The following is a 12,403-nucleotide window of genomic DNA, read 5'->3' as shown; positions in this document are numbered from 1 at the left end:
AAGTTAATTTGAATAAAATGCCGAATAATTTCGGCATTGACGTCAACATCCTCAAGGATCTCAGTGATTTCAGATAAGCAGCTATATATAATAAGATCAGACGTCATTTCTGCTTTATCCCCTTTCCATCTAAGTCTTGTCCCATTAGACCTATGAGGTTTGATATTATCGATAAGCCCTGTACCAGATGATCTATTCTCTTTCCAGAGAAAGGCCTCAATGGTTAAACAATTATGGTCGCTGAGAGAAATATCAACGACTTTAGGGGGCGAAATCCAGGGAACAAGGCTAGAGGAAGTACAAATAAAATCAATCACAGTGTTTACCCCCCGACCTATAAAAGTGGGGATTATCTCACCTTGATCATTTTTCTCATTGACCAAAATGTCCATGTCATATGATGCTAGGAGATTATTTAGAGACTCCCCGTATTGATTATGATGAAAATGGAGATCTCCGTCTCTAAAGCAATTGACCACCTAACATATATTAAGGTTAGAAAGTGGGCAAACTGACATATTAAAATTCCCTGCCAAAAACAAATTAAATACAACATTGGAACCCGTTGTGATTTCATCCAGTGCGCTCGTTAAAGCATTCACCACTAGGACCCTGGAGCTGTCAAAGATGTTATTGTAAAAATTAATCAATAGAATATTTCTTCCCTTCTTCTGGGAGAGCCATAAGATCTGGGCGTGTGCCCCAACCAATACATGTTTTTTTACAATAAAAGGGGTCTTGACAGAAATCAAAACCAAGAGCCCGCCCTTAGCTCTTCCAGAGATGGATGCCATAGCAGGTAATTGTTAAGAAACAAACCATTATAACCTTTAAAATCTTTACACCACGTTTCCTGGAAACATATGCTATCAAAAAGTGCCAGAAAATCTGGCCTCCCCAGACAGTCAGATTTAGACATTAAACCCGTGATATTCCAACTAGCAATATGGCAACTAGAAAATCCAATTGCCACATTGATATGTTGACTACCCCGTAAATTAATTATGGGCGGGGTTATAATGCTTTCACAATCATCTTCCGGCAGAACCTCGTTACATTCCCCTGCTTCACCCTCCAAACAGGCTATCATACAATCTGCATAAGGCAGGGTTTCATTAGGTACTGACACTGAAGTTGTTACAACGGGATCTACTCCTGGAAAAACAAAATCCTCACAGGTTAAACAGGGCGCCAAACCAGAATCCAGTCAATCGTTAGAGTCTAACCCACTTAAACATTGAAAACGATTGAAGGTAGCCACCTGGGGCCCACTCGGCATGTTAAGCTTACTATGACCTTTCGATCTGTCCCATCCCTGATCATTATTAGGCTGGCCAGTGTGATGTCTATAGAAATAGGCCAAGGGTCGGAGTGAAATACCCTGGTCATTAGGTGGGCGAGAGGTGGCTCTAATCAAAGCGGTTGGAGCAAGATGGGGACTGTTAAAGTTGACAATAACACAATCACCCAAAATATTCTTGTGTGAAGTACCTATCCAGTTGGTTCTGGTGGTTACCAAAATCTGAACTGCCAGGGCGACTGGAAAACCACATTCTCTGTTAAGCCAGGCCACAGTTTTGTTTTTTAACATTTCGTGTGTTTCGTGGATATCATCAGGTCCCTCCTCCCTTACTGGAGGGACATTAGTCAGGACTGCCACATATGGTGCGCAGTCAGGTGGTAGATTAGGCTGAGAATAACCATACCGCTTTTTCTTAGCTACATTAATTCTCGGTAGTTTCCCTGTAGTCAAAGTTGAGGGTATCGTTGGGGGCACGGGATTAGAATCCACTACCGTATCGGTGCTTGGACCCCCATTAGGCGAATTCAACGGCTCACAGGTGCTACCCTGAGCCGTTTCTACAGATACCATACAATTATTAAGACCAGGATGGGTTTGCACAAGGCCTTCTAGCCGTTTCAGTTCTCCAGAAACAATATCAAGTTTGTCAAGTAGGGGTTGTATAATTTTAACAAACCTGTCATCAATAATACCAACCAGCATCTCTAGCTGCTCAGGTGCTAATTTCAAGTAAGTGTTACTTGTAGCAGTGTCAGAGTCATTGATGGTCCCTTTGGGAGTTATTTCGATGTTTTTTTTGTTTTTACGATTACCCCTCCCCCCCCCCCCCCCCCCCCTCCGTTTGGACAAAACAGGCCTACTTGCATTTCTTCCAGACCTTAGGACCCTCTGCACTTTTGGGGCTGGTGAACATGATACCACAGAATCATTAAAGGTCTCATTCCCCGCCGGTGTGGACTCTAAATCAAGGGATACTTGCATGATAGAAGGATCTGGGGGGCTTATAACACAGCTAACATCCAATGAGGGAGTAGATAAGGGAAAGGAAGCCTGAGTAGGAATGGGGGGGGGGTCTGAAGAACTCCCTAGTCCCAAAGATTGTCGGCGTTCCTTATTAATTTTGTCTACTACTTTGACAAGATAATTGTCAAGAGTGGCTACAACGGGTCGAATATTCCCTTCCTTAGTTTTAGACATTTTAAATATAAAACGGTAGCCCTTCCCAGAAGCAAATGAATATACCTAAATATAAAATATAAAAACTGAAAAGCACAGTTAATGAAATGGTAATTACCCTAACACGTGGGTTTCAAAGAAGCAATCCTAAAAATTACCGTCCGACACTTAAAAAGGAGAAATTTTCTCCAATAAACTACAAATAATATATGAGGTACTAAACTGAGAGACTATTCACCATTACCATGTCAAGGTCAGTGTTCTACATGTCCTCACGAATCTTGGGGCAACAGTACAAGAGCCACGGCCCAGCCCAGCCTCGTCCTGTCCCGGACTGTCACAGACTGTCCCGCCCTTGTCCCGGGCGTGGCCCGGCGCTGCCCCGCGCGCTCCCACGATGCAGGAAATGAGGCATGGATTTAAGCGCCTCCTGGCGCTGTGCGGCGTGATGCGACTTCCAGTCGCGGTGTGTGCCGGGAAATGCAGTCCCGGGTCCCCTCGCGCTCTTCCCCGCTCTGCGGCGGCACTCACGGTCTCAGGAGTGCGGCGGTGGAGGGAGAGCGAGAACACTGTGAATGCCTTCCAGGTAAGCTATCATTTGTTGCATATGGTAGCTACGTCCCTGGATAGCAGTCAGTCTGGCAGTATCGCCTACAGCAATGCTCTGGAAGAGGTCAATAGCCTCCTCATTCAGCACAGCTGGGGAGACAGGGGCATGGAGTGGGTACCTGCAGCAAAGGAGATCCCAGACCTTTTAGTGACCCTGGGTAGGCCAACTGGGGGAAAAGCAAGCGGGAGGGTGGATATTGTTATCTTGATAACAGACAAGGATGCAGGTGCAATTGGAGCAATAGTATCCATCACCACTAGGGAGTGCTCACAGGAGGAGGCCTCGAAAGAAGATCTGAAGTCACTGGTGGCCTCCATTGAATGTCCCTCACCCTTCTGGCCACTAGTCCCTCAATATCTGTGATGTCCGCATGACATTACATGTAGCCAGCTGCTTCTCTGTCTATGTTGGCAACTTCTCCTTTGGCTATTATGGATGGTCCTGAAATGACACATATAATTGTTTTATTGGATCTGTGTAAACAGAACAGATCATGAACTTTGATGACAAAATGGTTACCAAGCTTTCAGATTTCATGTGCTTCGAGCATCTCAAACTTTGGCTCCATATTAGCATAGGCACATGCATGTAGGCAACATTTTCATAAGACACTTGGGCACAGTCGTGTCATTATTCCTTTATCATATATGATGTTGTCTCTTATCCACTACCTTGTTTTTCCAAGAACTTTTCCACATCTCGGAATGGTGGCCTTTGTTGTTCAGTATAATAAACTGATGTCACCAAAAAGGATATACACCAGCAATACATTTGTACTGTGTATTCATTATGCTGTCAAACCTGCATGCTTATCATTATCAATAAGTAAAATATGAATCAATGTATTTCAACATGTACTGCAATGCTGTGTCAATATTAGGAAAAACTGAAATCAGGTTACCATTGTTTGGACATTTCACGATGGTAACACTCACTTCAAGTCACTAAAGTATGTTTCAAGTGTCAAAAATTATACATGAATTCTGTATTGAAGTAGTTTAGCAATGTATCATAATAATATCCGCATACCTATACTGTTGAAGACAGTCTGAAACGAATAATTGTGGGGATTGAAAAGTGACTTCTGCAACATGTAAGTAAATACATAGCCCTTTAAACAGTTCTAATACACTTCAGTACAGAGCAAAAGCATCTTCACATTTGACTCCTAAATATGTCTAGTTAATAGAACTTTGATGTACCTTTCTGAAATGGTTTCACTAAATATGCTGGCTTGCATTGTTCTCAAAATGTTGTAGAACATCACACATATCATTACATACCATGATCCATATATGATATTTACTTCAGAACTTGAACTGTGACTCACACTATGCAATATATTATACCTTTATGCATTTCAGCATTTGCCTAATGAGTCATGAGTTTGGCCTGAATCTGAGATTTCCTGATGGGAAATTCCTACATATATGTGATGGATCGTTCCATCTTCTATAATACCTTAAAGTTCCCCATTTTACTCCATCATTGAAAGCTCATCTGGACATGACAAATGACATTGAGGAATGGTTTAGAGTATGTGTTACTCTGTCCCCATTGTGTGCACATTCCTGTCTGTGTTTCATCTAAAATTGAATGCGTATCTGAATTATTTGGTCAAAAGCAGACTGCCTTGCACACACATTTGCGTAGCAGTAAGACATCGTTCAAATCTGTCACTGTTTAACATGAATGAAACAGTATTTCTGATGCCGAACACAATTTGGATGTGTCTTGACACCAATATGTAGCCATCAATTCTGCTGTCACTAGTCATGTTGGATCACATGCTCACTCTGGTTGGTGTAGAATCCCAACTTACCTATGTGACGGTTGGTACATCGACTGTATTATAAGTGCCTAGTATGCTATGTCACCTGTAACAGGGCTAACATGACATCATCCACATCAGTGAAGGACCATCTCACATGGCACAATAAAGTCTAGTTGCCTGTTTGCTACAACTGTCCCTCAAGACATCAAACGACATGACGTACATGTAGAGTTTAGGCAGCCATGTGTCAGCTCAGAACAGTCCATTGATTGTGAACAGGACTCAGGTGGGATCATTCTCAAAAAAACAAAAATACAAAGCACATCATCATACACCTTGTAGTAAACTTACACCTTCAAGAACTCTTCTTGAGCGTTGGACTTGGATCACCAACATAAAATGGGTCATGTAACATGTGTAACTCTGATAATAAATTACCCCCTTTGTTGCTGCTGTTGGGCCCTCAACTACCTATCAAGCGTCTGATAGGCCAGCACAAGAATGCAGGCCAATAGGTGGGTCAGGGTGCAGTGTGCACCCCTCACATGTTGGGAGGATTCCCCCAAGCTGGACTTCAGTGTTCTTACGAGTTCAGTGTCTTATGTCCTCACACCTCTTGTGGCAATGGACTACGCGCTGCTCGTAGACCCCCAGGGTCTGCACCTTCCTGGCGATAGCCTTCCATATGTTGGGCTTCTGATGGGTGTTGACCTGTATGGTTACATGAAAGGAAAGAACAAACAATGGTATTGTGACTTTTTGTATGCCTGTATTGCGGTCACAAAACATCATCACATATATAGGTAGCGGGAACTCATAAATTAGCATACAACATGTGTATTGTCACATGCTGAACTAAACCAATATCCTCATACGCACTTTAATAGTGATCCTCACTAAGAAATATCGTAGGGTGTGGGGGAAGTGACTGGGGGATTGATTTATAGTTATGGAAATGTTTACCTATACTATTCTATAACCTGACAGTTTCGTCCATCGGGAAAGTCTTACCTTCTGTATGTACCTATGTTTTTATGCATTGCAATATGTGGCTGATTTTGTGTGTGAAAACAATAAAAAGTTGTTTATCAAAAAATAGTGATCCTCATCCCATGTCATGGTCTAAACACACAAATCCAGACATGTGACATAGTCTATCTACAAAGGAACAAGGGCACCCTGCATTTCCAAGCGAACAGGGTAATCAAGACTACCTTAGCAAATGTTCACATGGAACTCATTTTATGAAACAATTATTAATCCACTGACTTTCCTGTGTAGAATTACGTTTTGAAATTACATCAGAATACTCATGAATTGAGAAACCAGAGAAAGGAAATATTGAGCGCAGCCAGTATTTTAAACAACAGCGGTTCAGCCGAACCGAGTTTATTTCAGACAAAGAATAGTAATTTGAACATATAAAAGTGAGTGTCACTCAAGAAAAGTGAGTGTACACCCCAGGTGAAAAGACAAACCAAAACCAAGTCGAAGACAAGAAAGTAGGGTGCAAGTATAAACAAATATGTTCTATTGTTGATCTGATTTGTAAATTTATAGAGCGCTAGAGCGCACAATTGCACAGAGGTGTCTTGGCGCTAGGGGTCGAAGTGAGAATGATTGCCGAAAAGGTGATGAGCTAATTTAAGAAGCAAAGAGACATGTTTTTACGGCTTTTCTAAAAGACAAAAGCAAAGGGCTGCTTTTTATTGTTTTCTTTACAACAGAAGACAGCAGTTTTTTTCCTTTCAGAGCAATTCGAGACACAACACAATAAATCATTGTATCACACTTCAAAGAAACCATCTGCCTTTGTACATTTGTCGATGACAGTTGGACCCTTTGACGAATAATTAGGGTCTCATCAGGGCTGAGAGGCCTGAGGTCTGGGGAAAAAATGGTGAAATGGAATGGGGCAATTAATTAAAGGAGGTTGGGCAATGTAGAATAGGGAACAAGATGATTAAAAGAATATGTACTGGCTGTGGAGGTAGAAGCCCAATCTGGGTAAGTGGGACCAATGTTCCCTCTAATTTTTTTTCCTCTGTGTGCAGCAATGTAAGGTCTCTGTGCACTGCAGCCCAGGCTGCGCTGGCAACCAGACAGCGCATGTGGGTGCAGCGTCAAATATCACTCCAAATTTTTGCTTAAAAAAGTGAAAGGACGGTGCATTTCCACACCTTTAGCACCACATGAAGGGTCTAAAGACAGGTGTTCAATTTAGATACACACGCCATGACATGAATTGGTTACACAGGCAAGTACACTTCGGGTTTAGAAAAGCACAGGACTCCAACGATGGTACTTTAAGATTTTACTAAAGATCCTCAACTCAAGCACTGTTCATAGGGTGGGAAAACGTTGGGAACCTATACAAGGTCACATATATACATTATACATGGATATGGCACTAGATGAATCTGGCTGTAGGCGGCTTGGAGAAGCCTTTAAATAGACAGGGCCGAGTCATAGAAATAATTTAAGACAAAATCCTAAACTTACTACCATTTTGGTATTCACAGAAGGCACTTACTCATTTTGGTATTCACAGAAGGCACTTACTCATTTTGGTATTCACAGAAGGCACTTACTCATTTTGGTATTCACAGAAGTTAGAAATGCCTTCTGTAAATACCGAAAGTCTTAAAATTGGGATTTTCTCACTCTAGTAGTAGTAAAATTAGGACTCTCTCCCCCCTCTCTCTGCCTACCTTTACCTCTGTGTGTCTCTATCCAGTTCCATTCATAGGATTATTGGGCCCCAGGCAAGACATAAAGCTGAACGGTTAAGACATGGGTACTCGTAAGGTGTGTGGTGTGACCAAGGGCCACACAAATGTCATTAGGGTGGCGTTAGGGAGTGTGAGGGGGTCAGGAGGAGATGTGTAGAATGGATGTAGGGTTTGCAAAGTATGTACATATAATGGCTGAATTGCACAGTGTGAAACCAGAAAACATGCAATAAATCCTGGCTTTCCCCTTGACCAAACTGTGTGATCTTAGGCACTTGTTTATTTTACATTGCCTCCCTTCTCTTGATTATCACATATAAAATAACCTCAAAACACATGAGTTCATGATGTGGGTTGTTCAAAACCTTCTCTTATGTTTGTTTTAATAAAGTATAATGTTACCCATGTATAATAGAATCCCAGCACACCAGAGCGTGCACATGACCACTGGCTAGCCTCTTAGCTCACTAGTGGCATTGTTGGAAGGTCGCGTGGAAGCATGAGTGTTTCTAAATTTGGGTTTTAAAACTGTCACTCGATGTAGTGATATGATCTAATGTACTATGGTGTAACACTTGTGTGTGTTAATGAAATACACTGGCTTTGAAATTTGGAAGAGACCTTATCATATGTTTACACACTTAGTGCAAGATGACTTTAGAAATTAGAGTGGTCCTAAAGTTGAGTGGTGCAGCAACACATTAGTTACACTCTTTCTTTAACTTTAGATAAACTGTCAATAAACGTTAGCCTGTTTATGTAACATCTTTGTAAATGTTAGAGCTCTGACAGGTAAACAGCAGCCCAGTGTTGACCTGGGGGGCACGTGCAAGGTCAGGAGGGTTGTATGCACCCCCACCCATACTTTGAGTATTGATGCTTTCAGATATCAATACTGTTTGACATACAGACTTGCATTAGCGGAAAATCTGTAACAAAATTAAAAGCTGTTCTAACAGGGGCCCCACAAAAGTGTGGGGCCCTGGACACTCAGTACCCCTGAGAATGACACCGCAGAGTCTATGAGCTCCACAGGTCGAGTGGCATGCCGACAGCACTTTATACCCCAGTCCCCAATTGCACTGTGCATCACAGACTGAAGCAACAGACAGGCACCTAGCGCTTGGCCACCCACCGTGTGACCACGCGCGCATTTCTCCGCGTGAAGCCCACCACCGCAGCGTGAAGCCCACCACCGCCGTGCACAGCCCACCACCGCCGTGCACAGCCCACCACCGCCGTGCACAGCCCACCACCGCCGTTCACAGCTCACTGAGGGGCTGTAGCGTGCACACCCGGTTCCAAGCCGAGTCCTTGGCCCTTACGGCCCACCCACTTCCTCCCATCACGCTCTGCTGTTGGCTCCATCACATGCCAGTTAAGTAGGATGAGCCAGGGCTTTTGAAGCTCTTCGGGGGCGGGCCGTGCGGCTATCAATCACTGCATCCTCTGCCTTCCCATTGGTGGAGGCGCCGGGTGCGCGTCACGGGCGGGCCAGGCGAGCCGCCCGCTCCTGCCGCAGAATCAGTGCAGCCGGTGCAGCCGCAGCGGGAGCAGCTCTGCAGCCTGGGAGGGCGGCGCGCTGTGCATGGACCCGCGCCCCTGAGCACCCCGGACCCCCAGCCTCCATCCATCCCTCTCCGAGGTCCAGCGCCCCATCCGCAGCCCCCGACCCCCGTGCGCCATGGGCACCGTGCTCTCCCTCTCCCCGGCCTCCAAGGGCGGGGGCTCGCTGGACGAGAAGAAGGCCGACAGCGGCGGCGGGGGCTACACCGCCATCCCCAACAGCAAGAACGGCGGCAAGCCGGACAAGGGCCTGAAGCGGCCCTCCGTGCTCATCTCCGCCCTCACCTGGAAGCGCCTGGTGGCCGCCAGCGCCAAGAAGAAGAGCGCCAAGAAGGTCAACCCCAACCCGCTGGGGCGCTGCAACGCCGGCCCCCCTGACACCAACAACAACGACCCGGTGGCGCAGCGCAACCACGAGAACCTGCGCAAGAGCCAGGAGCAGGAGAACGCGGGGGGCCAGCGGCCCTCCCCGCGCCCCGGCCAGCCCGGGGGCAAGCACCCGGGCGCCCCGGAGGGCGGCGGCAAGCAGCAGCACGGGCCCCCCGGCGGCGGGGTGGTGGCCCCGCTGTCCCCGCGCAGGGTGGTGGTGCAGGCCTCCACCGGCGAGCTGCTGCGCTGCCTGGGCGAGTTCGTCTGCCGCCGCTGCTACCGACTCAAGGAGCTGACCCCCGGCGAGCTGATCGCCTGGTTCCGCGGCGTGGACCGCTCGCTGCTGCTGCAGGGCTGGCAGGACCAGGGCTTCATCACCCCGGCCAACCTGGTCTTCGTCTACCTGCTGTGCCGCGAGGCGCTGTCCGGGGACGAGCTGGGCACGGCGGCCGAGCTGCGCGCGGCCTTCCTCACCTGCCTCTACCTGGCCTACTCGTACATGGGCAACGAGATCTCCTACCCCCTCAAGCCCTTCCTGGTGCAGGGCGAGGGGGGCGGCGGCGGCGGGCGCGAGGGATTCTGGGAGCGCTGCCTGCGCATCATCCAGGTGATGAGCGGGCCCATGCTGCGCATCAACGCGGACCCCCACTACTTCACGCAGGTCTTCCAGGACCTCAAGGGGGAGGGGGAGAAGCAGAGGGAGAACGTGAGCCGGGGGAGAACCGCTGGACCATCAGCCTGGACCGCTAGGGGCAGAAGAGGACACCTGGGGGGGCGGGGGGGAGGGCACTGCACTATCCACACACACGGACCACCTGGGGACAGAGTCTGGGTCCATCCATCCGCAGGCAGCTGGCACTGAGGTGAGGCTGCGGGAAACGCATCTTTGGGGATGTTGGGACAACAGGCCATGACTCTGGGGGCTCGTGAGAGGTGGAGGACCCCCAGGATAGATGGAGGAAGAGGCGCTCACGCAATGGGTGCACCTGGGGTCGAGCTCCATGGCTGGGGCGCTTGAAGGGGACGCTGTTGTGTGTCTTGATCATCAGAGATGGCTAAATCCCTCACTTTTCCTCAACACGTACACACACACTGTCATGGCTGCCTCAACCGAACTCCTGCAAAGAGATGGATTTGATTTATTGAGAAAGAAATGAATCTGTAAGTGTGCCTCACGCGTGCCCTGGTGAGGTGGGCACACGCAGAACACCTGGACTGGAGAGATGGCGCCATGATCCGAATGCACCCACCTGAAGAATGCACCCATCTCATGACCGGGCGGAATGGGCCCAGCCTGGCATCAGACAGACAACTGAAGTGTGCACCTAACATTTCATCAACAAGAACATACTGGCCTCAAGGGTTTATGGATCTGTCTGTGAAACGGAGCCCCTGGGATGCTAATGGTCGCTGCCCCCCTTGTATCAGGAGCTGGCTGAGCTGGGGGTTGTGGTGTATGGCCCATGAGACAATCAGGGTTGCACAGGACTCCATTTACTGCAAACATTACTTGTTACGTAGGGCCTTAGCTCTGTCGTCTAAGGGAGGATGAAGAACTGGCCCTTCCAGGCATGACCGTATCTGGGTAGAACTTGAATGTGCACTTCGATCAAAGCCTCTAATGTGTCTAAAGCAGTCCTGAGACCAGAACCAGTGCAAGGGTCGTTGAGGCTCTAAGCAGGGGGGGTGTTTTCTCTTTGCTGCATCAGCGTAGATTCAACCTTTGTCACTTGCAGGGTCAGTCCTCTGCCCCCCTGATGAAGATGTCCCAGGCAGCAGCCTAGTTTTGCTTTGCACTAGACGGATTTGCTTGTCTACACATGACCACAGAAGGGTGATGGATTGTAGGTGAAAATAGAAAGCGAACTGCATTGTGACTGTAATCCCTAAATATTTGTTCATTGCTTGAAAGTTTGCTAAACATATGTTCTTAGCTTGAAAGTGTTGGGGTTTCAGGTGGGCATCTGAAGCAGAAACCATATTCTCAGTGGAGCCCCCACCAGCCTCTTGTTGGGGGACGGGTGTGTTGTGGTGAGGGTGTTACAAGCTCTTATGGTGCCCGGCTGTCAAAGGTGTTATGAGTCGATCTCCGCCTTTTGCATGTTTTGGAGGGGTCATTGCCAGAAGAGGAGGCGGTCTCCATCAAGCTGGTGGGAAATTGTTGAATGGGAGCGCCTGCTCTGGATTAGAATAACCGACCCCCTTTGTAAGCATGAATTGCACTAAATTTATTAGGAATAGGCAAGAGAGATTGGGTTGATGGTTGGAAAATTCTAGTATTTAGTTTATTGATCCCTGTATCTTCTCGGAGATTGATTTGCTTCTCCAGACCTCACATAGGATGACCTCACGTAGAGGATGTTGGAGATGTGGAAATGGTTCTGCTGACCTATTCTTCGTGGTCCCACTTGTTGAAGCATTATTATTGCTATCTTGAAAGAATAACATCCTAAAATGTGTGGTGAGGAGCATTAGCGCGGGTGAAGTAGACCCCTGGAGCTGTGCCAGGTGGGTTTGGGTGGGACGACCATCCGCAGGCAGAGTTCTTCTGGGGCTCTGAGCTTGTGATGCAATTCTAAGGACAGCCCTAGTTAGAGCTTCAGGGTGGTTGGTCTGCTCTGGTTGGTGGTTGGTCTGCTCTGGGTGGTGGTTGGTCTGCTCTGGGTGGTGGTTGGTCTGCCCTGGGTGGTGGTTGGTCTGCTCTGGGTGGTGGTTGGTCTGCCCTGGGTGGTGGTTGGTCTGCTCTGGGTGGTGGTTGGTCTGCTCTGGGTGGTGGTTGGTCTGCCCTGGGTGGTGGTTGGTCTGCTCTGGGTGGTGGTTGGTCTGCTCTGGGTGGTGGTTGGTCTTCTTTGGGTGGTGAGTCTTCACCGGGT

The 12,403-nt window shown here is 47.6% G+C and overlaps 1 protein-coding gene across 1 annotated transcript; it reads left to right on the top strand.

The window, feature by feature from the left end:
* The first annotated feature begins 9,114 nt into the window (after nt 1-9,114).
* On the top strand, nt 9,115-10,280 carry CDK5R2 (cyclin dependent kinase 5 regulatory subunit 2). Its single transcript, XM_078683513.1, is given in 2 exon segments — nt 9,115-10,240; nt 10,243-10,280. Coding segments are annotated over 2 exon segments (999 nt in total). The 5' UTR covers nt 9,115-9,279.
* The last annotated feature ends 2,123 nt before the right edge of the window (nt 10,281-12,403 follow it).

This window comes from Lissotriton helveticus, chromosome 3_1 (assembly GCF_964261635.1).
Source record: "Lissotriton helveticus chromosome 3_1, aLisHel1.1, whole genome shotgun sequence".
In the NCBI taxonomy this organism is placed as follows: domain Eukaryota; kingdom Metazoa; phylum Chordata; class Amphibia; order Caudata; family Salamandridae; genus Lissotriton; species Lissotriton helveticus.
Note: the sequence above shows the minus strand (reverse complement) of the source record. Positions and strands in the feature narration are given on the sequence as shown.